Source organism: Aulonocara sp. 'chitande type north' Nkhata Bay, linkage group LG22, assembly GCF_057382095.1.
Source record: "Aulonocara sp. 'chitande type north' Nkhata Bay isolate Kocher_YH1m ecotype deep benthic linkage group LG22, A_spYH_male_GT1.1, whole genome shotgun sequence".
NCBI lineage: Eukaryota > Metazoa > Chordata > Actinopteri > Cichliformes > Cichlidae > Aulonocara > Aulonocara sp. 'chitande type north' Nkhata Bay.
This window is the reverse complement of record NC_141364.1, coordinates 4,724,188-4,751,681: the sequence shown is the minus strand read 5'-3', so window position 1 is coordinate 4,751,681 and position 27,494 is coordinate 4,724,188. Positions and strand designations below refer to the sequence as shown.

General features: G+C 40.3%; 1 protein-coding gene, 1 pseudogene and 1 gene segment (V, D, J or C); 2 read left to right on the top strand and 1 right to left on the bottom strand.

Annotated features, from left to right (window-relative positions):
* Nucleotides 1-3,463: 3,463 nt before the first annotated feature.
* LOC147303284 (E3 ubiquitin-protein ligase TRIM21-like) lies at nucleotides 3,464-7,728 on the bottom strand. Its single transcript, XM_086280550.1, has 2 exons — nucleotides 7,612-7,728; nucleotides 3,464-6,042 (listed from the first exon to the last, which is right to left on the bottom strand). Exon 2 carries the CDS (start codon nucleotides 6,031-6,033, stop codon nucleotides 4,396-4,398), a length of 1,638 nt encoding a protein of 545 aa, XP_086136676.1. The 5' UTR covers nucleotides 6,034-6,042; nucleotides 7,612-7,728; the 3' UTR covers nucleotides 3,464-4,395.
* An 8,812-nt stretch (nucleotides 7,729-16,540) lies between these two features.
* On the top strand, nucleotides 16,541-17,598 carry LOC147303283 (Ig kappa-b4 chain C region-like). The segment is given in 2 exon segments: nucleotides 16,541-16,566; nucleotides 17,189-17,598. A coding segment is annotated over 1 exon segment (255 nt).
* A 9,334-nt stretch (nucleotides 17,599-26,932) lies between these two features.
* On the top strand, nucleotides 26,933-27,376 carry LOC147303282 (Ig kappa-b4 chain C region pseudogene; annotated as a pseudogene).
* The last annotated feature ends 118 nt before the right edge of the window (nucleotides 27,377-27,494 follow it).

Here is a 27,494-nt window from a genome sequence, read left to right as displayed (position 1 = left end):
TGTGTTGTTTCACTTTAAATTTCTTTAAAAGGAAAAAGCTGAAAATTCAAATAGTTAAAAGTTGAAATATAAATAGTTGGTTTTTGTATTTTATAATTTATTTATAACATTTTATGTGGAGTGAATAAATAAAGCATATTCACGTGGCCCCTAAAACACAATAGAAGTGCTCCAGGATCCTAGTGGCTACAAGCCAGGAAGTATAACAGGATTTGGTGTGTGGTAGTAACAGGTAAATGAACATATTTTTAAATTTATTTGAATATATATGAGTGTTTGTGTATAAAAATGCAAACAATACACATATGCTTTCAATTGTGTCATGTAAGTAATCTAGGTAACTGTCACGGTCCGGGGCAGCGGCCGTGTGGAAAGTGGAAGGAGGACCCAAAATGCAGCACTTATTCAGATGTGAGGGTGATTTATTGTTAATAACAAACACAAAGTGGAGATGGCAAACAGAACTAAGGACGAAACTAAACTGGGATAACTACACAGAGGAGTGGCAAACCTGAACATGAAGGGAGAACAGCAGGGAGAACACGCAGAGGATTACACCAGGTAGGAACACAGACGACGCGACGAGGAGCAGAGGAAATCACACGCTATAAATACACAAAGAGACACTGGGAAATCACACACAGATGGGGGAAACAGCTGGACCTGATTAACCTGACGAGACAGGGGAACACTAACACCAGGGACCACCAGAGGGAGCACAAACCCAGAACCCAGTGTCTAAAATCCCAAACACAAACCATCCCAAAACAGCCATGAATAATAATGAAAGTAATAACAATAAGTACATAAACATAAAGTCACTGAGTCATGGTCGCAGGACCATGACAGTAGCTCTGTACGTGCTTTGGAGTTTGTACTTGTTTCGGAGTTTGTATGTGCTTTGTCTCTAGGGGCCACCGTAGATATTTTTGTATAAACATTTATAAATAAAACCACTTTTGTTTACATTAGTAATTCCTTTTGTGCATAATTTTATATTGTTGTTGATAATAAATTAATTAAAGTGACAAAACAACCTGAAGAGCCGGTTGGGAGCTGAAAGAGCCGGTTCTCTTGTGTCAGAAGCATGTGGTGACGCGGGAAGAGTTTGGCTGCAGACGAATGGCAGAGTTTTCTGTTACAAATTTTACCTTTATGATTTATTTCCCTTGGAGATTTTTTTCTTGATCTTGTTCCACAATTTGAATCTATCAACATACATATTTACTCCTTATAGGATGACTGCAACTAAAATACCCTTAATTAAATTCGTTTAGTCTGTAATTTGATGACTTTTCCAAAAAGTGGCCCAAAATACACATGACAAAAATGTTTACAATTTTACATGGGTGCACAGACCTTTGTACACTGAGGCTGTTCCTGGTCTAGTTGGACTTGTATCAATAGAGATGGACTTTAGATCCACTGGTGTGGGTCAGATAAAACAGTATGGTGATTATAGGGATTCTTGAGACTGTAAACTAACTGGAAACTGTCTGTTTGTATATTTTATGGAACAATGTTAATGTTCAAAGCTGACCTTGACACTGTCACAAGAACTGTCACAAGAACAGAGACAGAAACCTGCTGGTCTTTGAAGGATCATGGTGGAATCTCCAAACAATGCGATAGTAAAACAGCACAGGGGTGATCATATCTGATGCACATAAAGGATAGTGACCATGTGAAGATGAAGGAGAGGATGCCTTGGCACAGACATGAAGCCTGACATGTGGTGGCATGGTGGACTGACAGCATGAAGCTTCCTGGTTCCTTTATAGGTGGAGTTTGCAAATGTACCACGTTACATTTCTCTTGCTTCCTCCCACAGTGCAAAGACATACACGTTAGGTTAATTTAATTCTAGAAAGGATGTGGATGTGAGGTAGATAAAGTGCTTTAGGTGCATAGGGTAAAGTCCTGTATTAATTTATCGCCTGTAAAAAATATAAAGTGTGACTTTGAGTGGTCAGTAAGAATAAAACATAAAAGTGAGTTTATTATATTACAGGTGGCAAAGGCCCAGCTCTAAACAGCACAGACAGATCCAGTCCTTAAATGCAACGCAGTAGTTTTAGAATAGAACAGAATTTAACTTTATTGTCATTGCACATGTCACAAGTACAAGGCAACAAAATGCAGTTTGCATCCATCCAGAAGTGCTTTAGCCATAATATAGATATATTACAAAATATATATTAGCAATAATATAGATATACAGCTATATTACATAACAGTATGTTATGGGTATGTTATAATGTAAACGGTATGAAGGTATGTTATGAATATGCTATAACTATAAGTATGTACAGGCTGTAGTGGGTGTACAAGCTATGTACAGGCTATGAACAGGATATAAGTAGGAAAACTACAGAGAAATATGAACTACACAAGTTATAAACAGTTGTAGAATGGTATATCGTATTGTTTTGCAGAAGCACTTCATTGAAACACAATTCTAATGCACTTTTACTTAAGTATTTGTACATTTTACTGTGTTATGCTTTGTTCTATATACTAATATATGAACCTGTCTCCATAGCCATGACCACACCCAGGTCATGGCTGCGTGTGTCAAAGTCATCTGGTCTTTCAGGTGATAGAGTTAACTGAGAGGAAGACAGCTGAGTATGGGAAGTTTGCAGGGGACCGTCTAAGCAGGAGCAGCTATTGCTACCCCACTGAGGTCCTGCTAAGGTTTTGCCGGGCAGACACTTCACACTTCAAGCTGTTGTGATTCAGGGGACTGCACAATAAGAAGTCCCCTAAATCAGGCGCATCAATATTGCAAAGAGGGCATCAAGTCTGCTGTGGATTAAAAGAGGCAACCCATGGATCACATAAGCTACCAAGACATGAGTTAAATATTCATCACTCAGGCTGGGGCATCTATGGCTTTATTTCCCATCAAATTGCAGCCACATTGAAAAAATTCTCTAATCATGGGCGAAGATATTACTGGACCAGAAGATGTCACCATTACACAGTTTACTCAACTTTCAAACCACCAAGTTTCTAATATGAGGCACTGCATGATATCAGGAGCTAGCCCAGATTGTAGCATCAGCATTCTTGGTGGTCAGACGTCATGACCTGCTGTGGTTATTTGAAGGTGATGAGATGACCTGCCACATCTGTTTGAGGTGATGTCACAGCCTGTGGAGCAGAGGTATAATGCCCTGTTTAGTTTTATCTCCATTGTACGGCTAAAAAAGGCAGCAAGTTTAAGCAGGTAACACTTTTTTAAAAATGTATTTTATTTTTGTTTAATTTGCTTTGACTTATTAAAAAGTTTAATAGTATCTTATGTTAGATTTTTCTAATCTAGACATGTACAAAATCATCCATCAATATATTTATGATACCATATGGTCAGTTTTCAAATGTATTAAATTAAAAAAAGCTAATACACACAAAAAAAGTATAAAATAGAGAGGGTCTAACTTGCATCATAGAGCAGAAAACTTATTTATTCATAGATAAAATGGTCAAATCTGAGTAGACAATCACAAATGAATGGGAAAATTACTATACACAGCTGTAAGCACTGAAAGAATATCAATCAATATGTACCAGCGAGATTAAGTGACAGTCTTTTTAATAAAATGCATTAAAAAATTACACATGCAAAAGTTTCTGGTTTGCAGAAAACAAATAAAAATTACATTTTCAACCACTCTTTGATATGGTGTACTGATTAGCTATTAAATCATTACCTCTAGCATCACTTTTAAACTCTATTAGACAATTTAAAATAAAATCTTGAAATTGGAAATTTCTAAACATCTCCTTCCATAATACATTTGAATAATAAGTGTTCTTGTCATGTTTGTACAACACATGATGGCGCTGTTTACTCACAGAAGAAAGATTTCTGCATTGAAACGAACTGAGTTGTTATAGTGATGGAGACTGTGCCATAAATAAGCAGTAGTTTTGTGCAGTATTTGTCACTATTATTTATATACAACAGTTATCTTTTCTTTACAAGAGGTTAAGAAAATATTAAACAGTAACAAATCAACACACAGTGTAAAGATATCTGACTTTCAGTGTTTGAAACAGTCCAGGCTCAAATATCAATTTCAAAAGACCAAAAAGTGTAATGTTTCATTTTGTTAACAGTTACAAGGTCACTGTTCATTTATTCTTAAATGAAGCTTTCTGAGATTCATTCTCTGATATTTTATAATCACTTAGTGGGAAAATTTCCTGATTCATTTTTTTTGCTTCTGTTTCCTTCAAATCCCACGAGAGTCAAACAAAAGCATAAATCAGAGGCCACAATATTCAGATTCTATAGAAAACATGGAAACTGTAGAGTATTTACACTAAACATGTTCATTGGTTCCCTTCAATAAAAATCAATCAGATCATCAAATAAAATCTGTTGATTTACTCGATTTGATTGACAGGACAGTTGATTAGAGGTGCTGAGTTTTCACCACCATCATTGAGACAGGGACTGAAGTATGGGTGGAGTTTCTGAATGAAGGAGCAGCTAGTAAAGGAGTAGATAAGAGTTGCAGTATCCACATCATAAAAAGAGACCAGACCCTCCTCATAATCCACAAACACCCCCACCTTCTCAGGACCAGACTGAAGACAGAGACGGACTGAAGGGCTAGCAAAAGCTCTGTACTCATTTCTATTCCTCAAGCCTAAACTCCAGAAACCATCCTGAGGAGTCAGCGTGATTTTTCCCTTCCTGTTGACCAACTCGCTGGCCACTCCTAAATCCCAGGCAGTCTTTCCTTTAACCTGAACCTCGAAATAAAATCTGCCTGATGATAAACTCTGCTTTCCTAAAACATTAGGACATGGAGAGAATCTCTGTGGGGTGTCTGGAAGATTCTTCCTCACATCACCACAATGCACCTGTTTTCCATCATCAGATAGGATGAGTCTCGAACTTGCTGTATCAGGATCAAGAGTCACATCCACTGCATACTGCTGGACCCTCTCCAGCTCAGCCTCAAGCAGCTTCTTCTTCATGCATTTCCTGAGTTTCTCCTCCAGCTGAGCCACAGCTCTAACCACAGTTCCCTCATATGAAGGTGGATGAACTCTGATCTCTGTCCAGTCCTTTGTGGGTAGAACAGTTTTCAGGGATGAGAAGCTTTGGAGGACGTGTAGGTGGTCTTCAGAGTGTGAGAGCTGCTCCATCTGAAAGCTTGTCTTCTTCAGCTCAGAGATTTCTTGTTCCAGGTCCTTGATGAAACCTTCAGCCTGTTTCTCTGTTGTCTTCTGTTTGCCTTCGATCTCCTTCGTGAGCTTCTTCATTCCTCTCTCAGCAGACTCCTGCAGAGCAGTGAACACCTGAAAACCTTCTGCTTTCTCTCTGTCTGCAGAATCTTTACTCATCTTTACTGACTTTTTGATCTCCTGAATCTTCAGTTGTCTCTTCTGGATCATCAGCTGAATTTTAGCCTCTGTCTTCCACAGCTCTGCCTTCTTTCCCTCATATTCTTCTCTCAGAGGAACAAACTCATGAGTCTTGTGTTTGAAAACAGAGCAGAGCGTGCAGACACATGTCTGGTCAGTCTTACAGAACAGCTCCAGAGGTTTATCGTGCTTCATACACATCCTGCCTTCCAGGTTCTCCAAGGGCTCTACCAGATGATGTCTTCTCAGACGTGAAGCTGTCAGATGAGGCTCCAGGTGCGCCTCACAATAGGAGGTCAGACACACCATGCAGGACTTCAGGGCCTTCAGTTTGCTTCCAGTGCAGACGTCACAGGGAACCTCTCCTGGTACGGCGGCTTGTTGCTCTGAGCTGGCAGACAAACTCTGCAGCAGATCATTCCTGCAGATTCTTTCTAAAACCTTCCTGGTCACCTCCACAGCTCCAGGAAGAGTGTAGGTGTGCACCATCAGGTCCACGGTGTCCCGTCTTTTTGCCGTCTGCAGTCGGCTCTTTTTGATAGTTGGTCGACTGGCAAGGACTTCTCCCTGCTGCAGGCGCCACTTAAAGCCTTCAAACTCATCGTCTGTTAAATCTTCCAGGGTGTTTAGGAGCTCCTCTGGTCTCATTATGGCTTTCTGATGAAGTCAGAAGAATATTTTAGCAAATATACATTTGGGAATATCTCCCGTACACGTTAACAACAAATATACTTTTTTTCTTTTTTCTGTGGGTCTTTTACATCGAATGAATTAAATAGTGTAATTTAAACTCTTTACTCAAAATGTGTTTGATGAAAAGCAAGGCAAGAAATGAAACCAGACTTCTTCCTGGTGAGTCACTTTTTCTGGCAGAGACACAAAGGTTGATGATTCAAATCCTGTGTTTTCATGACCTCACTGAGATCAACAAATGCAAATAGCTGCATATCCCCTGATGATGCTTGCAGATATACTTGAGTTTTGATTTGTTCTGTCCCTGTGTCACGGTCCCGGGTTTGGATCCACAGTTTTCAATTACAAACTTTAAATTCTTGTCTTTATTTAACATTCTGGTTCTCAGTCTCATTGTTCATTAATCTTTGAGTATTTGTTTCAGTGTTTGGCTGCTTTCAGCAGGTTCAACTTTTATTTTGTAGTGTCTTGTTGTTTCCTTATTCTTCTGTGTGTCCGGTCTGTCAGTTTTGTATCTTTGAGTCTTTTGTCTCCAATAGTTACTTCCTGTTTTATTTTGATAGTCGTTTGTCACTGTGCTTTATTTTGTGTTCTACTTCTCTTGTCTCATCATCCCTGATTTGTTCCTGCTCCACCTGTTTCCTCTTACCTCTCTACCTTTTGTGTTTATTGTCTCAGTTTCCCATCATTCCTTGTTGGGCATGTGTTTCCTGGTGTTTTCTCTCCCTAAGTTCCAATAGTATTATTCCTTAAAGCTCCTGGTTTTGGGTTTTGTTTCTTGTGTTTTTTGGACTGTTTTTTTTTTTTTTGAACTAAACAGTAGTCAGCCCTGCGACAGACTGGCGACTTGTCCAGGGTAGCGCTGTACCTTGCACTATTTTATCAACTGATTCACACTATAACCAGGGTTTGCCTCTTATCTGTATTTTAATTTTATTACAGTACAGTACTCAGTTTTTGGTAACCATTGTCCTTCATGTAAATATGTAAAAATTGTGTATGTTTCTGCTCTGTGTCTTGTGTACTGTTTGTTTGTATATGTGTCTTTCTCGCTGCTGTTACACCCAAATTTCCCCTTGTGGGACAATTAAAGGATTATTCTATTCAATTCTACCCTGCCTCCCGCCCTGAGACAGCTGGGATAGGCTCCAGCGCCCCCCCCCCCCCCCCCCCCCCCGAAAAGGATAAGCCTAAGCAAATAGATGGATGGACTAAACAGTATTAAAGACTCGCTTTATGTTCACCTCCATCTCTTGCATTCTGTATTTGCATCAGCAGACTACAAACTTCATTCAACAGACACCTGATCGTGACAACTTTATGTATTTATTGCCACATTTGGCAGATTTTACAGACTCAGCTAGCGAAAAGAAAACGACTTTAGGCTATAAAAACTGTAGTTTGTGACACTGACTTTCGCTACAAATAACAATAAAATGAATAAGCATAAATGAATGAAACTTCCTGTTTGATGAAAGCTGGAAGTTTTCTGTTAATTCTGGTTAAAACACATTAAATATCAGGTGTACTCACCAATAATCAGATTCAGGTCAGATGCTGGGAAATAAAATATGAACTCAGTTGGATTTTCTTCAGAGAGAAGCACAGAGATGTGTCTCGACTGCAGCTCTGTCATCCACAAACTTTAAGGTGAATCTCGTCTGTCTCGTCTCGCTCCGCCTCTTACTGCACCTCTGTTTTCAGGTTTGTTTCCTTCTGCAGGTTCAGACATGATCACAGATACATACATGTGAAACAAGCAGAGTTTAAAATGTTCTCATTTAATTTGAATTTTTTTGCAGCATAAAAGAGCCAGTGTTGGTGAAAGCACTTTGGAAGCATGAACCTGTTGAACTGCAAAACTCCTCAAGTAAGAAAATGTAGCGAAAAAGAAACATTTGACATTTTTCTCCATGTACATTTTTATATTTGTGTTCTATATGATCACTTGGGGAGTAACTTTACAGCAACACTGCAGAAATGAGTGACCAGAGAAAAAAAACCTGAACAGTCTAACTCTGCATTAGATTCCAGATGTTTTTTGATCTTCAGTTTTTCACTTTGAGCACTTAGTGACTGTTAATAAAGTGACTGCTCATTATTGCCAGATTTTCTATCATTAAAATGAACTGAAATCCCAGACTTGAGGGTTGAAATAAAAGGAAATAAGTCACAATGAAACACTGGAAGTGAGGTGACTGATTAAAATCTTTAGCGCTGATTCATTTATTGTAAAGAGACGTGAAATTCTCAGTTTTCCTTCCCTGCTCTGTAACATTGTGAGACCTACACTGATGTTGAAATAGCTGTCGTCTCAGTGTTCAGCACTAACCTGTCATAATCTAAATTGCATTTACGTAGCAGAAGTAGTAACAGTACAACACATTTAACAACAGGAGGCGTCATCGTGACAACAACCTGAGACAACAGCAATAATGGAAAAGACAAATTCTTGGAGAAGTCAGAGAGTTAATTTTCTGCTAATTTCTCGTGTAATTGTAAGTAAGATTTGACAAAACAAGTGTTTAAGATTACTAAAATTAAAATGCATTGTGGTAATATAAAGAACCAAAATTAGACCAAGGTTGTCCAAATATTTATGGAACTAACTGTAGTTCCAGCTTTATGTAAATATTTCCACCTGCAAATAACTCCACTCGCAAAGCTTCAATGATTATGTGTTTTTAAAATTGTGTTCTTTAAATTAGTCTTAATGTTGGCCAACAAAATGGACAAACAGTGAATTTGTTTTTAAATTGAGACTGTGTGTTTATTGATTCTGTCTTCAGAGTAAAATCTTTGTCTCACTGGAAATAAAAAATGTAGAACTTAAAAAAGGTTTATATTTGTTACATTTTCATAAAGGTTTTTTTTTCTCCAAAGTTTTCAGCCCCCCTCCGTCCCAGTCATTCACCTCTGACTCTTAGTCTTGCCCCATGGCCTGGCCTGCCTCCTAATAAACCAGTAGAGTTAACTTTGTGGTAATGTTACCCAATTTTCCTGAAAGTTCGTTCGCTTATGGAAGCTAATTAGGCATTATTATCTTACTAATAAGGAGTAATGTAGTTGTTAAAACTATTCCAATATACACGTGACAATGATATTTTCTCAGCAGCATTTAGAAGAAATAAATAGTTAGCATGTTTTAGGTTAATCTTAACTCAGTGAGAGGATAATGAACATCTGAACTGTTAGCAACTGTTAGCACGTAACTAACTCTTTTTGTTGCTGTTGATGGGTTCAATAAACCCCCACCCCAACTTTGCTTTCCTAAAAATTTTTTTTTTGTTAATAGTTTCTTTTTTTTAGATAGATCAGCTTAGAAGACCTTTTTAAAAGTTTGTTCTGGTTATATAAGTGTATTTCACAGTTAATCTGGCAGTAATATAAGAACAGTAGCTCATTTTGGTGAGCTTGTTTGCTTCAGAGTCAGAGAACCGTGTCTGTGGAGGGAGGTTTTTGTACGATTGTTTTTTACTGTGTGAATGAATACTGACTGTTAATGTTGTGTCTGCCCTTACAGTAATAAACTGCTGCATCTTCAGCCTGGACTCCACTGATGGTCAGAGTGAAGTCTTTGTCTGATCCACTGCCCGTAAAACGACTTGAAATACCTGATGCTCGCCGGTTTGAATAGTAAATGAGTAGTTTAGGAGGTTCCCCTTGTTTATGTTGATACCATTCAACAGAGTCAGAATTAATGACAGTATGACTGATTTTACAATCCATGTTCACAGATCCTCCCACAGCAGAGCTCACTGCTCCAGGCTGAGTCACTGTGATCTGTCCTCTGGACTCTGAGGATACAGAGACAAAAACATAAAGCAGCTTCATGGTTTTGTGGGCTTCATTTCAGAGGGACAGATGTTGATAGAGGAGAGGAGTTTGATTCTCTGGACTTTACCTGTGAAGCAGCAGCAGAGGAGAGTCCAGATGAGGACGCAGATCAAAGTCATGTTTTTGATGAGGAGGATTTCTGTGGCTTCTGTTGTGATGAAGGACAGCTGCCAGTCATCCAGTGTTCAACTCTCAGGACTATAAACTCTCCCAGAGCACTGGAGTATGGTGCTGCTGATGCAAAGTGCCTCTATGGAAATCATCTGACTGACTGATACAGTGAGTTGGGTGGATCTGATGATGTTGTTTTCCAACATATTTGGAGTTTTAGTGGATCAAAATCTTGTCTCTGGCATTGATACACAGATAACAGATTAAAAAACCTAACCCTAAGATGCAGTATAAGGATCTATTTTTTAGCTGTGGGGAGCTTTATTTCTTCACTGGTTTAGGAGCTGTAGAAATAATAGATTGTTTATTAGGTATTGAGGTCATAGGGAATGTAGTTTATTAGTGGGTGTCGTAGTAGGATTTTGTTGTTGATAGGATGTAGGAATACAAAATAGGAAATAGTCCTGGAAGGGAAACAAAGAACTGGGGTGCAGGGCAGTGGGGCATTTAACCCCCATCCCCAGGACAGTAGCAAGAGTTACTGAGGGTGAGGGGCAGACAATGGTCAATGGACATTACCTTAAAAGGAGATGGGGGTCAGGGTGTCAGCACACCTGGCCACTGATAAGATAAGATAAGATAAGATAAGATAAGATAAGATAAGATAAGATAGAACTTTATTAAGCCCTCGGGTGGGTTCCTCTGGGAAATTCGGTTTCCAAAAGCACAGCACCGACAGAAGTTACAGTTACAGAATGTTATACATATATATATACATACACACACACATATATAAATACAGAGACAAATATAAATAAAAATAAAATATACGAAGGGGATAAATAGAATAAATAGGAATAAAAAATAAAAATACAAGTGAATTGCACATTTCAAGTATTGAGGTCTATTTGCACCATTGACTATTTACAAAAGTATTACACAAAGGTATTGCACAGTGAGGTGAAGAGGCACTACAGCTCAGTTGCTGCTGTACCAGTGTTTTACAATGCAATACAATGCAACTTTATTTGTATAGCACGTTTAAAAGACCAGCGGTACACCAAACTGCTTTACAATAAAAACAGGAAAATTAAGACATGATTAAATAAAAGACTGTTAACAAAGTACCACATATGTCATCAGGTTAAGGGCACTAATTATACAGCAATAAAAGGGGATATAAGAACAAAGTTACTAAGAACAGATATAGCTAAAAGATAAAGTACATAAATAAGAAATTGAACCAAATATAAAACAGGGACGCTAACGAGATGGAAAAGCTATGTTGAATAAATGAGTTTTTAAACGGGATTTAAAAGATAAAACGGAGTCTGACGCACGGGTAGCGATAGGAAGGTTGTTCCACAGATTCGGTGCAACCAGGGCAAAAGCACGGTCACCCCTAGATTTAAGTCTAGATATAGGCTGGAGGAGTAATTGGGCTGAAGACCCGAGGGCTCGTCCAGGGACATCTAGACTAAGAAGATCGACAAGATAACGAGGGGCTAAATTATTTATAATTTTAAAGGTGAGCAACAATATTTTAAATTCAATGCGATATTTTATGGGTAACCAATGCAACTCAATAAGAACTGGGGTGATAGAGGCATGCTTTCTAGTGCCAGTCAGGAGGCGAGCCACAGCATTCTGGACAAGCTGAAGTCTGTGAAGGAGAGCGGAGTGAAGACCAAAGTAGAGGGAGTTACAGTAATCCAATCTAGAAGTCACAAAAGCATGAGTGAGCTTTACAAGATCTTTATGAGGGACATAGTGGTTAGCCTTAGCAATAAGGTGCAGTTGGTAAAAGCTAGATTTGATTACTGAAGACACTTGTTTGTTGAATTTGAAAGAGCTATCCAGCAGGACACCTAGGTCACTAACTGAGTCAGAGAAAGAAGTGGCAAAGGAACCAAAGGCATGAGCTGATAGGCCCCAAGGGATATGGTTGCCAAGCACCACAATCTCCGTTTTCTTTTCATTCAGGATAAGGGAATTGTCACGAGAGGGGCGTGGCCATGATTTTTGTTTGAGGCACCATGTTTCTGGGCCAAACAAAGCGCTAACGAAAGAGGAGCGAAAGCACTCGGATAACACCAGCTATGGTTTCATTCTTTCCCCACCTGGAAGCAACATGAGGCAGCTCATGTATCGGATGTTACCAAAAGAAGGCGTCTAGTCTGGATAGCAGCTGTGAGATGAGCTGATATGCAGTTCTCTTCCATCTCCAAATATCTGTAGGTGTGCTCCAGACATTTTCATTCCGGTAAGTTCTAAATATGTTCATATTGTTTTTCTTGTGACATTACCAATAAATTTGATGTGTCACATGGCCCTCTTCCTATTGAAAAAACAAAAGTTGTATCCAAGATGGCCGACTTCTAAATGGCCACCATGGTCACCACCCATCTTGAGGAGTTTGCCCCCTCACATATACTAATGTGCCACAAACAGGACTTTAATATCACCAACCATTCCCGTGTTATTACGGTGTATCCATATAAATGGCCCACCCTCTACTTTATCATAAATGTAACAAAGTGTTTAGAAAGTTAGCACATACATGTAATTTTTCTTTTTTTTATGTGTACATCTATAGAACGCTGCATGTTATATTCTAAATCTGCCTGTTCTCTTTCAGAAACCCATCCATCCATCCATCCATCTTCATCCGCTTTATCCGGGGCCGGGTCGCGGGGGCAGCAGCCTAAGCAAAGAGGCCCAGACCTCCCTCTCCCCCAGCCACCTCCTCCAGCTTATCCGGGGGAACACCAAGGCGTTCCCAGGCCAGCCGAGAGACATAATCTCTCCAGCGTGTCCTGGGTCTGCCCCGGGGCCTCCTCCCGGTGGGACATGCCTGGAACACCTCACCCAGGAGGCGCCCAGGGGGCATCCTTGTCAGATTCCCGAACCACCTCAGCTGGCTCCTTTCGATGTGGGGCAGCAGCTGCTCTACTCTGAGCCCCTCCCGGATGGCCGAACTTCTCACCCTATCTCTAAGGGAGAGGCCAGCCACCCTTCGGAGGAAGCTCATTTCTGCCGCTTGTATCCGCGATCTCGTTCTTTCGGTCACTACCCACAGCTCGTGGCCATAGGTGAGGGTAGGGATGTAGATCGACCAGTAAATTGAGAGCTTCGCTTTTACACTCAGCTCCCTCTTCACCACGATGGACCGCTGCAGGCGGGTTTTCAGAAACCCGCCTGCAGAACATGAACCTAAAGCATGTAATGCAAGGATGTAATCACTTTCAAGATGGAGAAAGCATAAAGTTTGACTTTAAGTGACAATTATGGACACCTAATATGATAAGGAGATTCTGCAGGTCATTAATCAATGTATAAAACTATAATAAAATCTATTTTTAGTGACACAGGACTCAAACACGGAAGCAAGATGTATAATTAGAATTATTTATAATAAATATGAATAAATCATTGGAATTTCTTTAACCATAAAGAATAAACAAATCCTTCAGGACAATGTCTATCAATGCACTGAACTCACTATGTTATCAATCTAACAGCCTCCACATGTTCTCACTTTAATTTCCCCCTCATGAATGAATTTATGCTTGCACTAATTCGAATGTTTGGGGGAAAATCAAATGCATTTTACTCGCAGTACTCGAGCTGACTTACCTTTGAATGACGACATACTCACAAATCTTGTACCCAATCTTTGGTGATTTAGATGTGTCCTTCCAGAGATTTATAATTGCGAAACTGGTTCACCTTGTACACGCTGACGCCACAGACAAGGTACGAAAATATATCAAGCTACGTCAATAGCGATTGGTCTTCAGGGTTTCTACTCCACGGCCGTATTTCATACTGCTCCACATTTCCAATGCACGCTATTTTCTGCAAGTACCGTCTCTTTGCATCTGTAAAATACGTAAAAAAGACGTAAAATACGTCCCCACATGACTCTGTTTACGCTGAGCAATTATTGTGAGTGCGCACGCACTGCGACACATATGACTATGAAAGTCGGAAGAGAAAGTAGTTTCTTGCAAGTTAGACATCCAAATGATATAGTTTCTTTTTCCTGTTAATGATAAACTATCAATTTTCCACAAATTACTAAAATATCAATATTTTAATATGTGAATCTATTCTAGAACATAAATAACTGGTATCAGAGGAATGGATATTTCAATTGCACAGTCTGACCTTTCTTTCAGAACGTTTCTGGGAGGTCTGCTACTGGAAAGTCTTGAATGTTTTCACTCAGAAACACAACTTCTGATATTTTACTTGTTAGATTATGTTAAGAAACACCGCAATGATCCAGATCATCAGACAACCCAAACTTCTGTGTTTATTGAGCTGCTCACACTTGCTGGTGATACAAAATGCATTTGAATAAAAGCATTTGGCAGCTACTTACTTTCTCAATTCCTTTAGAAGTGTCACGATCGGGGGAAACGCGCGAATTAAACACAGTAATTCGGCGTGCCCGTGTGGCGTGCTGGCTAGACCGAAACGCGGTGAAGGCTAGCGATGTGTTGGAACAGGCACGCAGTTACTCTAGTAACGATCAGTGCACGAAGCGCAGCTTCGGAACCGACGTTACAGATGGAGAGCGAGCGGAGCCGGGATGAGAAAAAGAGTCAAGAGGGAAAGCACTCACAGTGGCTGAAGCAGGCGGAGACTGACGTTGGCAAGGATTCGGAGCTCCTGACATGAAGAGAACAATGTCTGAGCGGCAAACAAGTGGGTGGTGTCTCTCTTTGAAAACCGCCTTGATCAGCTGATCACTTCCTGACAAGAAGCAGTAATTGTATACATAATGTTTAACAAACTGATGCTGGTTTAATTTGTGTTAAGAAATAATGACAAAATGTCACTGTTAGCTTACAGTATTTTTCAGGCTATAAGGTGCACTTAAAATCCTTTAATTTTCTCAAAAATCGACAGTGCGCCTTATAATCTGGTGCACATTATGTATGAATTCTGGTTGTGCTTATTTACACGGCGCTCAAAAATGTTTTACTATGACTTTGGTAAGCTATGAAGCCGCACTGCTTGATGGATTGTTGGAGCATTACGGCTACTGTAGTCAGGAGCCATGTCGAGTAATCTGGTTACAAACTCTGGCTACAAATGAACACTGCGGCATCAGTGAGAGTTTAAACTGTCTAAATTCTTTCATCTTCAATAAAATGGTCAACTTTGCTGCTTTACCAGATGTAACAACTAATTTTAACATAACATAAACACAGTGAAGCTGAAGGATGAACGCTAACTTTTTTCCCACTGGATAAAAGTTAACACGAGGGTTCCTGAAGGTTAGGGACAAATACAATTGCATGGCAGGATGCTGTAAATGGACCCAACTTCAGAACAACTGAGATAATCCATCCACAATACGAGGTTAGTCCTTAATATACTGCAACAACATGGGAATAGAGCGGCTGCGAGAGAATTCAGCATTAATGAGTCAATGGTACGGATGTGTAGGAAGCAAGAAGAATGAGGTGAGTAAAGTTTAACTTATCTGACTGTTTTATTTCGCTTAATGCGCCTTATAATCCGGTGCACCTTATGGTCCGAAAAGTAGGGTAATTCAATATCTAATTTAAGACCAATTTAATTTTTATGTACTGATACATGAAAATTTGCAACTGCAAGACATAATACTTTTTTTGTTGTGACTGTCTGTGCATGAAGTGTGTTGGACAACAGTGAATTATTTTGTTGAGTTTGTTTGTTTCAGAGTCACAGAGCCGTGTCTCTCTACAGTCAGAGGTTTTTGTACGGCGCCTCAATGAGTTTGTATCACTGTGGTTCACGTTCGGTGGAGGAACCAGACTGGATGTTGGAAGTAAGTTAAAAATAAAGCTGATTTATTCATTTTTTCTTTTAATTTTTATTCCTTAATTGAAAATGTTGAATGTTAATGTTTAGCTTTCTTACTAATATTTTTGCTCCAAAAGTCATATTTGGAAATTTATATGTGAAAGGTTATTACAGTGAATAATTGAGAGTGGGGTAGTTCACAGTATGAATGATTATTTCTAGTTTCCATGTAAAGTTTTATTTTGAGGGCTTGTAGGTTTAGTTCAGTCTAACAGAGTCAGAGAGCCGTGTCTCTCTACAGTCAGAGGTTTTTGTACGGCGCCTCAATGAGTTTGTATCACTGTGGTACACGTTCGGTGGAGGAACCAGACTGGATGTTGGAAGTAAGTTAAAAATAAAGCTGATTTATTCATTTTTTCTTTTAATTTTTATTCCTTAATTGAAAATGTTGAATGTTAATGTTTAGCTTTCTTACTAATATTTTTGCTCCAAAAGTCATATTTGGAAATTTATATGTGAAAGGTTATTACAGTGAATAATTGAGAGTGGGGTAGTTCACAGTATGAATGATGATTTCTAGTTTCCATGTAAAGTTTTATTTTGAGGGCTTGTAGGTTTAGTTCAGTCTAACAGAGTCAGAGAGCCGTGTCTCTCTACAGTCAGAGGTTTTTGTACGGCGGCTCAATGAGTTTGTATCACTGTGGTACACGTTCGGTGGAGGAACCAGACTGGAATTTGGAAGTAAGTTAATTAAACTGCTTTTATTATGAAATTTGAAAAAGGTGGATCTTAAAATTAGTCTTAGAGAGCTTGAAAGATTAATTTTTAATTTTTTATGACAATTTTAACATTTGTTATTCTGCTGTTATATGATGGAAGGTGACTCAGAGCAGATGGTTTTTTTGTCTACATTTCTGTCACAGAGAAATGAAATTTTTATCTGGAACCAATATTAAACTTCATTATCCATCGATTAGTTTCTAAACTTTCCAAATAATAACTCTTATTTGAAAAGGGGATTAGAAAATGTGTAAAATCCAAAGTGTTATTGTGTCAGATGGGCCTTTGAATCGAAAATGCTTAATGATTGATATCTAATCGTCTATGATTCAGACTTTACATGGTTTTAAAGAAAAACTTGTTTCCACATCTGCTTTTATTTCCAGTGTAGTTTGAACATATTTCAGCTCAAACTGTGTGATGATTCTCTCTGTGCTGATATGCATGAGAGGTTTCTTAAAGGGAAGTGAAACAATGTGTGAGTGAGTAACGGGTGGAGCAGAAAAAAACACCTGACAGAAACTTCTTAACGGAGACAAACAACTTGTGGTTCCTGTCCTCTAATCTGATTGGTGTTTCCTAGATGACACCCGCCCCGCCCTGAAGGTGCTGGGTCCCTCCAGTGAGGAGCTGAAACAGGGGAAGGCTACAGTCATGTGTCTGGCCAACAAGGGCTTCCCCTCAGACTGGACTCTGTCCTGGAAGGTGGATGGAAGAAGCAGCAGTGACGGGGAGGAGAGCAGGAGCCCTGGTGTGCTGCAGAATGACGGCCTCTACAGCTGGAGCAGCACCCTGAGGCTCCCTGCAGACCGCTGGATGAAGGTGGGATCTGTGACCTGTGAGGCCACCAAGGACTCCCAACCTCTGGTCTCAAAGATACTGAGCAGAGATCAGTGTTCACATTTGTGACCTGACTCACTGAGACTCTGCTGCTGCCCTCAGTCTGTTCTCTCTCTGTCTCTGTTTCACTCTGATTTCAAATCTCATGTTTTACTGCTTGTAGTATTGTAATGATTTAAAAAAAACAAACAATAAAAAATCTTCAAATGGTGATTTTCATGTGTTTCAATTTAACTGTTGTTCTGTCTGAAAACCATCCTGAGGTTTTAGTAAGGATGTTTCCGCAGATCAGCACATCTGTCTCTGACACACATTTATGACACTCACATGTGCTCTTTCACTTTACATCAAATTCTTGTTAATTCGGTTATTTATAAAAAGTGACGAATAACAGAGAACAATGAATTGCATCCACCAGCTTCACCCAGGTATGAGTAGTTTCTTTGTTGTAGTTTCCATCATGTATGACTGTGACGGCTTCATCTGTTGGGTTTAACAGAAACAGTAAAAGATCAGAATGAGTTTCTGTAACCTGTATTTGACTAGTGATGACACACTTCCTCGCTTTCTTCAGTCAAATAAAGACTTTGGAAAAGATGAAATAAAACAGGAGATATAAACAGACTCTCACTAACTTACAGAGTCACCAGTGAGTGGCTCTGAAAGGCCTGGACAGCCACTGATCAACACTGGCCTCTTAACAGCTGTGAGCAGAGAGGCAGGACACATATGCAAACACACAGAGTCAGTCAGCTGCAGCTGTTTACAGCTCAGAGCTGAGAACATCACAATATTTACATTATTTACAACTTGATATTTTGATTAGATTAACCAATGAGCTCAAGGATTAAGATGAGAGATAAAGAAAAAATCGACTAATTCATCTAATTGTATTTTTTATGTGATTGACCTTTGACCTTTGAATTTGTGTATTTATTTTAAACAATGTCAAACGTGAAGTCAGTGTTTGTGTTTTTATCTTTAGTACTGAAACCTTCTGTTGCCATGGTTCAGCAGTGATGCCTGTCTGTTGCCATAGTTACTGAGCTCAGAGTGGGAAATGAAAGATCAGCAGAGTTGAAACTTCTACTGAAATCCACAGCTGGCAGTCCTTCTCTGAGCAGTGGTTGGAGCTGCAGCAGGTGAAGGTCATGCTCGTGTCTGACCAACAAGGTCTTCTCCTCAGACTGGAGTCTGTCCTGGAAGATAGCCGTAGCATCAATGCTAACTTCTAAAGTGTTTCTGTTTGAGTGCAGCTGTTGGTCAGAGTGAAGTCAGTCTCACACTGATGCCCACTGAAATGATCAGAAACTCCAGACTGTTGGTTTGATACATGAAGAGATTGATATATTAATAATTAAAAAACTACTTCCACTGTAACCTCGTGTGGTCTAAGTCATCACTGAAGAGTAAAGCTAACCCTAACTCTTCATCTTAACCCTAACACTTTTTCAGAATCTGTGATTTTTAGCAGTCAGTGAACAAAAAAAAAAAAAATGGTAAATGGCCTGCATTTGTATAGCGCTTTTCTAGTCCCTAAGAACCCCAAAGCGCTTCACACTACATTCAGTCATTCACCCATTCGCACACACATTCACACACTGGCGATGGCAGCTACATTGTAGCCACAGCTGCCCTGGGGCGCACTGAAAAGAATGAACACAAATGACAAACATTAAAATATAGTCCTGAGACCATCAAACATCAACTCACATCTATAAATCATTTATATAATGGTTATGAACAGAATTGGTGAAAAGGTTCAGCCTATCAGGAATGAGTCTGCACCTTAGAACACACATGCATCAACACTACAATGAGCGGGTGGAGGGAGGTTTGGAGTCTTCTCTCACCCCCATTCTCTGCGGCCTGCTGGAGCGGGGGGGCTAGGAGGAGGAGTTGGCCGTCCGACTGCGGTCTGGAGTGTGGGGCCTCCCTGCTGCTGCGGAGTCGGGGCGGTCTGCCTCTCCCCACCGCAGGGAAAAGGGTAACACCACCTGGGTCTGGGTGCAGTTCCCCCTCCAGGGGCAAGGGTACCTAGACCCGGTTTGTAGAGTACACTTGGGGAGTGTGATCGTGTGTACAGCGTGTCTTTATGTCTGTCTCCACGTTGGTTGAGTGTGGAGTAAGTGCATATGAGAGCATGAGGGTGGGAATGGATGTTTGTATATGTGTGTGCCTGTATGTCTGTGTCTATATGTCAGGTTGGGTGTCAGGCGCCACCTCTCTGGGGACATCTTAGGCCCTCCAAGGTTTGGAGGCCTATCTCCCCCCACCACCACTTCCCTTGCCAGTGGCGGACTCCCTCAGACATCAGTGCGTTGGTGGTTTTTTGTGTCCGGGGGTGGGCGTCCAGGTACACACCGGCTCACTCCTTGGCGGCCGCTTATCGGGGCCTGGAGCCTGGGGCTCGCTCGGGCCACTTCGGAGGTGGGGTGCCCCCGGCCTCTCGGCCTGGGGCTCGGTCACTCAGCCACAGCTGGCTGCCGGCGGAGCTCACGGGCGCGTCACTGCAACTCCCCCTGGCTTCTGCTCCGCGGCTGCTGAGTGAGCCCTCATCTGGGACTCTCCTCAGCTCTTGCTGGGACAGTGGCGCGGCTGCCCCTCTGTTGGTCTTCCTTGGTCTCTTGTGTTCTGGGGGCCTCTGGATGTCTGGAGTTTTGATCTCCTCCATACCTGCTTCATGCCCTGGAGGACGGGGCTGTGGCCCCCCCACACCCTCTAGCAGATCATTACATGAAGGAACCTTTTAAAAAAACAAGCGCGTCCATGCTCACAGGTGTACACACGGGTGATCACACCCACAAACTACACCCTTTTTGGCTCCTACCTCAAAGCACACTGTGTTCTGTTGATCTTATGTGCTGCACAATAATGTTTAACATTTAGTATTTACTGTCATATTCCCATATATCATTGTGATGTTGTTTATTCTATTACTCTTGTTCTCTTCTGCTTGTTTTCTTTTTTCTTTCTCAGCAGGTGATTGATATATGCATTTTTTTTTTTTGTTGCTCATTCTGTTGGTTTTTGTTTTTTGCCCTTCTCCTCCGTCCCTCTTCTCAGCTGTTTCTCTTTCCCTCTTTCTTTCTCCCCTTCTTTCACCCAGTCAAGTCTGTCCCGTATTCAGCAAGTGAAAATAAAATAAACAATAAAAGGTGAATCAAATGGACCATTACGGCAAGGCTGGGATGGTCAGTTTGGTAAAGTAAATCCGTTGGGCATCTTTCTTTGCCTTTAGACAACAATTCTGATGCAAAAGAGCCAAACGGGACAGGCAAAAAAAAAAAAAAAAAAAAAAAGGAATGAGTCTGCAGTAATGTGAGGAAAACTCTGAACAGCCCATCAACAGGTCTGATAGCTCATACTTCCAGCTTCTTCCCCACAGGACACTCCAGGGGACGCAGTCAAATATCTGCAAGTCCACTGAACTGAACTGCTGGGCAAACTCTCCATTCAACCTCGAGTGTCTTCAAAAGTGTAAAGAGCTGATCCTGTGATCCACAAACAGGACTAAGCACCTGTTCTTCCTCATGGATCCAAACTTTGAGTAACTTTGTGAGAACCCTGCTGTAGATGTTTCTAGAGAGACTGAAGAGTGTGACCACCTTAAAAGATCCTTTGTCTGTATTTATTTGTTTTTATATTTTATTAAAGGAGAAATATGACTGATCCTAAGAAATTCTATTAATGAAGTCAAAATTACTAATGAACAGATGTTAGTAGTTTAATTTAAACCGTGTGTGTGTGTGTGTGTGTGTGTGTGTGTGTGTGTGTGTGTGTGTGTGTCCTCAGTGAACTGTATCAGTCTCTGCAGTATCTTCCAGCTGCAGCAGTCACTTCAGTTTCTGTTCAGTCTGACTGAGGGAGGTTTTTGTACGACTGTTTTTCACTGTGTGGACACAGCTTGACTGTTGATAGCATGAAAACTCTGACAGTAATAAACTGCTGCATCTTCAGCCTGGACTCCACTGATTGTCAAAATGAAATCAGAGTTTGATCCACTGCCTGTAAAACGATCTGGAATCCCTGATTCTAGTGTGTCAGCATCATAAATGAGCAGTTTAGGAACTCCTCCATCTTTCTGTTGGTACCAGGCTAAACGGTTGGAGTTATAAACATCCTGACTGGTCGTACACTTGATGCTCACAGATCCTCCCACAGCAGAGCTCACTGCTCCAGGCTGAGTCACTGTGATCTGTCCTCTGGACTCTGAGGACACAGAGACAAAAACATAAAGCAGCTTCATGGTTTTGTGGGCTTCATTTCAGAGGGACAGATGTTGATAGAGGAGAGGAGTTTGATTCTCTGGACTTTACCTGTGAAGCAGCAGCAGAGGAGAGTCCAGATGAGGACTGTTATGGTTCAAAAATATTGGAGATGGACACCAGAGGAAAAACCCACAATAACAACACTGGTCCGGTCGGGTTGAGTCAAACGATGATTTAATGATCACACACGTGGGAGATGGACACTGTATGCAGACAGTCTCAGATCTCATCTCAAAAAACACATTTCCATAGTTTTATGAAATCAGGGTATTAGAACGCCCCCTCATGCGTAGTGACAGGTGTAATACAATCAATGTTGACAATTTTATTTAACACAAAGAATAACATTGTCTCCTTCCCGAGGGCAGACGCTAACTGCCCCCCTTCTCCTGGAACCGTCTGTACCCTGCTGAGACACAACATGGCAACTACAAGGACTCTTTCATTTATTAAGACCATCAGTGTGTATTGCTCTAAATCAAGTATATAATATTAAATGAATATTGCTGGATCAGCTACTTCTACTTAAAACATATTAAAACATGACTAAGCACAAAATCACCAAGAATGACATCTTATAAGTACTGTGTAAGCGCGTGCGGCCTTCCAAGCTCAAAGCCTTTGCCCTCCATAGATCAGCCAGACTCGCGCTGGCTGTAGCTTTTAACCTTTAATTACCTTGAGCACAACTCTAAAATGAGCAACAAACTGCAATGTGTATGGAATGATCATGGTTACATCTGCAATGGAAAATCATGTTATTATTCTGGTACCTGTAAGAAAGATCAAATTAAAGTTATCACCATCACTGTAATGCAAAGAATAATATAAGATCAAAAACTTCAATTTATGCTTAATGCAAAGCTGGTTATATACTTCTAAGGAACTAATAATGACATATTAAAATATTAAATGATAATGAGAAAAACATCCCCTCCTTATTCTACAGGACGCAGATCAAAGTCATGTTTTTGATGAGGAGGATTTCTGTGGCTTCTGTTGTGATGAAGGACAGCTGTCAGTCATCCAGTGTTCAACTCTCAGGACTATAAACTCTCCCAGAGCACTGGAGCATGGTGCTGCTGATGCAAAGTGCCTCTCTATGGAAATCATCTGACTGACTGATACAGAGACTTGGATCAGTCTGATGATTTCTATCAGTGGATCACCTCATGATAATATTGACCAACCTTTTCACAGTCAGAGGCATTTCAGAGAGTGACAAGTTTTCTCGTCATTTTTACATCAGGGACATGAGCTCCATGTCAGGAACCAGTCACACGCAGATGACAGGGACAGAGAAGAATTTGATGTTTCAGACATGATCACCTGCACAAAGCCTGCACAACCTGATCCTTAGGCTACGTCCACACTAGCCCGGATAGATTTGAAAACGGCCTTTTCTTCTGAAAATGCTCCGCGTCCACACTAGCGTTTTCGGTCGTTTTCACAGAGTTGTGCGTCCACATTGAAAACGTTCCAGTCCTGCGCAAAAACGAGTGAGAATTAAAGAATTTGAAGAAAAGCTATCTGGAGCATGTACAAACTGATATTAATCTGTTTTAGTGCTGTCAAAATTGAGAGCAATCAAAACAACTGCTGCATAATGCCCTCTGCTATCTTTGTTTAATTGGTCACATGACTGCATCACATGACTAAAATGCATCATCGTTTTAGAAAGTCCACGTTTTAGAGTGTCCACACTGCGACGGGACAGCTCCGTTTTGAAATGTATGCGTTTTCGAGAGCGTTCTCCAAACTCTCAAAGCCGAAGTTTATAATAGTGCAGAAGCGAATGTGTGTTGTCGTTTCAACAATAACGGTTCACAACTTTTCCTTGGTTGCATAACAGTGTACAAGGGGGGCTTATTTTCCACTGTGCCAAAGTTTATTCAAATCAGTCAACAAGTGTGACCCAGCCTTTGTCAGTGTAGGCTTTAGAAATTTAGGGAAAAGGCTATCTTCAGGTTCTCAGGACATGCAAAAAGTCAGTTACATATCCATGCCATTAACATCTTTGCTCAAAAAGAGAATACTGTTGTCACAAACAAGGATGCAGTGGACTCGAGAGCAGACTCAATTGACAAATCAAGCTCAGAGAAAGATAATCAAACATTCGAGGATCATTTCTCTAACATGGAGAACAGATGGAAGAAGGTCAGTGCTGCTGGTTTCAGAGTTTCTCCATCATAGCAGAACATCATTGTGGTGAACCTGGCTGCATGCTGAAGCAAAGTTTTCACAGAGAGTCTCACCCTGAACAAGGAGCCCCAGGGTGGCCAGCAGTAGAGTCAGTGACATCATCATTGTGCTGCTGGTGTGTGAGTGGCTCTGAAAGGCCTGGACAGCCACTGATCAACACTGGCCTCTTAACAGCTGTGAGCAGAGAGGCAGGACACATATGCAAACACACAGAGTCAGTCATCTTTTCCTCATCATGTCATCCTGTTCGTCCTTTAGTTAGTGCAGTGCTTCTTTGTTTTACTTTGTATTTTTATTTATTCAATTTGCATTCACTAATTAAAGATATTTCAGCACACAGGAACATGTATATTTACTTAAGTATCCAAATCTCCACAATGTTTTATCATTTTACGTTTAAAAGGTTAAACTTGACCAATTTTTCTTTTCCAATTTCTTCCATCATTTACTTTCAGAGAGTGTGTGATGACTCATGCTGTGGTAGTCATGAATATAAATAATTATATATTATTATACATATACATAAATGCATTAATTGTTACCTTTCTTGAACATGTATCAGCCCTGATACTACAATCCCACACACCACTGCCAATCCATAACTAGTAAAGACGTAGTGTCGATCTGCAGGACCAGCACCCCAATACAGCAAGTCTGGATCAGCTCTCTGTTTAAAAAGTTCTCATCTCTGATCCTATCCTGACGTTTAACAAAACTAAATAGAAAAAGGTTATTTTGTCTGTTTTGCTCTTTTAAAGATGACTCTTTCTTTAGTTAATCGAGTTTTTGTGAGCCAAAGATTTCCCAGCTGTTGAATATTAAAAAGCTTTCTCATGCTGTCAGTGTCATATCAATGAATATAAAAAAGCCAAGATTTTACTGAAGAATGCAGAGGAAGATGTAGATCCTTTTCATAAATGAAGACTTAAACAACATCTATTATATTTGTTCTGAGTGATCACTAGTGTCATTAAACTTTTCAATCTTGAGTTGAGTGAGCTTTTCCAAGATGACAGGAGGAACTATGTGTCACGGCTGAGCAGCCGGTGTGTTTGTGGAGTGGACCCAAGTGCACCACAGAAGAAGAGAGAAGTTTAAACAAAAGGCGAGCCCTTTATTTGGCTGGAAAAAACCCCACAGGAATAAAAAACAAGGCAAAGCATACAGGGGGAGTAAACTAAAACTACAAGCTAAACTGGGAAAAGCTAGACTATGTCAGCTATGACAAAGTGATATGAGTATGATTAGTAGGAGCATGCAAGAAACTATGATGAGAAAACATGAACATGGCCTGAACAGAATGATGAAATACGTACTTTTAACCTGACGTGATGTGGGGGACGGAAAACAGACCTAATACCCACAGGAGGTGATCAGGGAAAGTGGAAACACTTGGGAAAACAGCTGACTGGAATACACATAATGATGCCACAGGGAAACAAAACACCATGAACATGGGAATACTCAACTCTTCAAAGTAAAACAGGAAACTTGGAGAGACATAGACATGATAACATATGATAGACTAACACAGAAGACAGGAAAAGACTCACAAACAAGGAGACTTAGGTGGTAACACAACTAGGCTAAACTTCAATTAAACCCTAACTAAGCATAACACCACAAGAACGTAACATATTTTAATATAACCTAAGAAACCAAAAATACTAAATAAACTCAAAACACAGGGTCACAGACTCAGCCCCTGACACTAGGGATCAGTTAATGCTTTAATGAGGATGGAAATTATGTGAAATTATGTGTTTTACAATCATTAGAGCTTAATCTAAATGTCAAGGAGATTTTGGGCCGATGTGTTAGACAGAGCTCTCTGTCTGCATGATTTGGGAGAAAGGGCCTCATCCCTCCAGTAGAGTTCAAAGTCTTTGACAATCAGTGCCAAGGAGCACTGAAGATGTTCCTTTCAGTGCCAACTAGACACTAGTTTTAAAATGTATATATATATTCAGTTTATTGGAGGCAAATATGTCTTTATGTATTTTTCAGTATTTATGGATTTATCACAATTAACCTACACTGTATATCATGTGAAAAATGAAAACAAAAGATATTTGAGAGAATCAAAAAGGTCTCAGTTTATACTGACACATATTAAATAAAGTTTTAAATTCCATTTTAAATTGATGATTTCATTATTGATTGATTTGATATCATCAGAGGAAGAAGTCCCATTTTCAAAACTCATATATTCAAAATAAAAATATATCTTCTTTAAATGTTTAGCACTGCAATAATTTCATTTTTTAGATCAGTTGGTAAAACTGAAAAGGAAGGAGTGAATGATTTTGTTGAGTTTGTTTGTTTCAGAGTCAGAGAGCCGTGTCTCTCTACAGTCAGAGGTTTTTGTACGGCGCCTCAATGAGTTTGTATCACTGTGGTGGACTTTTGGTGGAGGAACCAGACTGGAATTTGGAAGTAAGTTAATTAACTGTGTTTATTATTAAATATTGTATCATTTTATTTAATAATTATTTGTTAGACTGCTTAGATGAGACAAAAGTATTTTTTTATTTAAAATAATTGAGTTTTTGATGTTTGTCCTTTTTACTGGACTAATTCAGATGAGCTCTGCGAGTTTCTCTTGTTTAATCTACATTTCTGTCACAGTAAAATGTAGACAAGAGTAAACTTCATCATCTTATGATTAGTTTGTAAATTTCCACCACATCAGCTGCTGTTTGGATGAGTTAAAGTTTGCTTTCTGATGTTTTTATCGTGTCAGATGTTTCAGATTTAGTTTGAAATCATGTGAGCTGTTCAATAACATTTCAAATCTACATGAATGAGTAGCTGCTCTGTGCTTGTGTCCACTCATTTCTTCAGTCGTCCATGATTTAGACTTCTAATCATTTTAAAGCCAAACTTCTGCTGTAAATGTTTCCACATCTGCTTCTTTTATTTCCAGTGTAGTTTGAACATATTTCAGCTCAAACTGTGTGATGATTCTCTCTGTGCTGATATGCATGAGAGGTTTCTTAAAGGGAAGTGAAACAATGTGTGAGTGAATGACTGGTGGAGCAGGAAAAAACACCTGACAGAAACTTCTTAACGGAGAAATTCAAATTGTGGTTCCTGTTCTCTAAGCTGATTGGTGTTTCCTAGGTGATACCCGCCCCGCCCTGAAGGTGCTGGGTCCCTCCAACAAGGAGCTGGAGCAGGGGAAGGCCACGCTCATGTGTGTGGCCAACAAGGGCTTCCCCTCAGACTGGAGTCTGTCCTGGAAGACGAGCGACAGCAGTGGCAGCAGCAGCATCAGAGGGGAGGAGAGCAGGACTCCTGGAGTGCTGCAGAATGACGGCCTCTACAGCTGGAGCAGCACCCTGACGCTCACTGCAGACCAGTGGGGGAAGGTGGGCTCTGTGACCTGTGAGGCCACCCAGGGCTCCCAGACTCCGGTCTCAGAGATACTGAGGAGAGACCAGTGTTCCCAGTCCTGATGTCAATCACTGAGTCTTTCATGCTGTTTTTCTTCTGTCTCTTTGTTTCTTTGTGTTTCCAGATTTAAAAAATAAACTCATCAAACAGTCATATTTCCATCTCATAATGACAACAATC

Bases quoted from the DNA above. Each gene is read 5' to 3' on its own strand.
- LOC147303284 (XM_086280550.1), bottom strand. From the start codon at position 6,033: ATGAGACCAGAGGAGCTCCTAAACACCCTGGAAGATTTAACAGACGAT.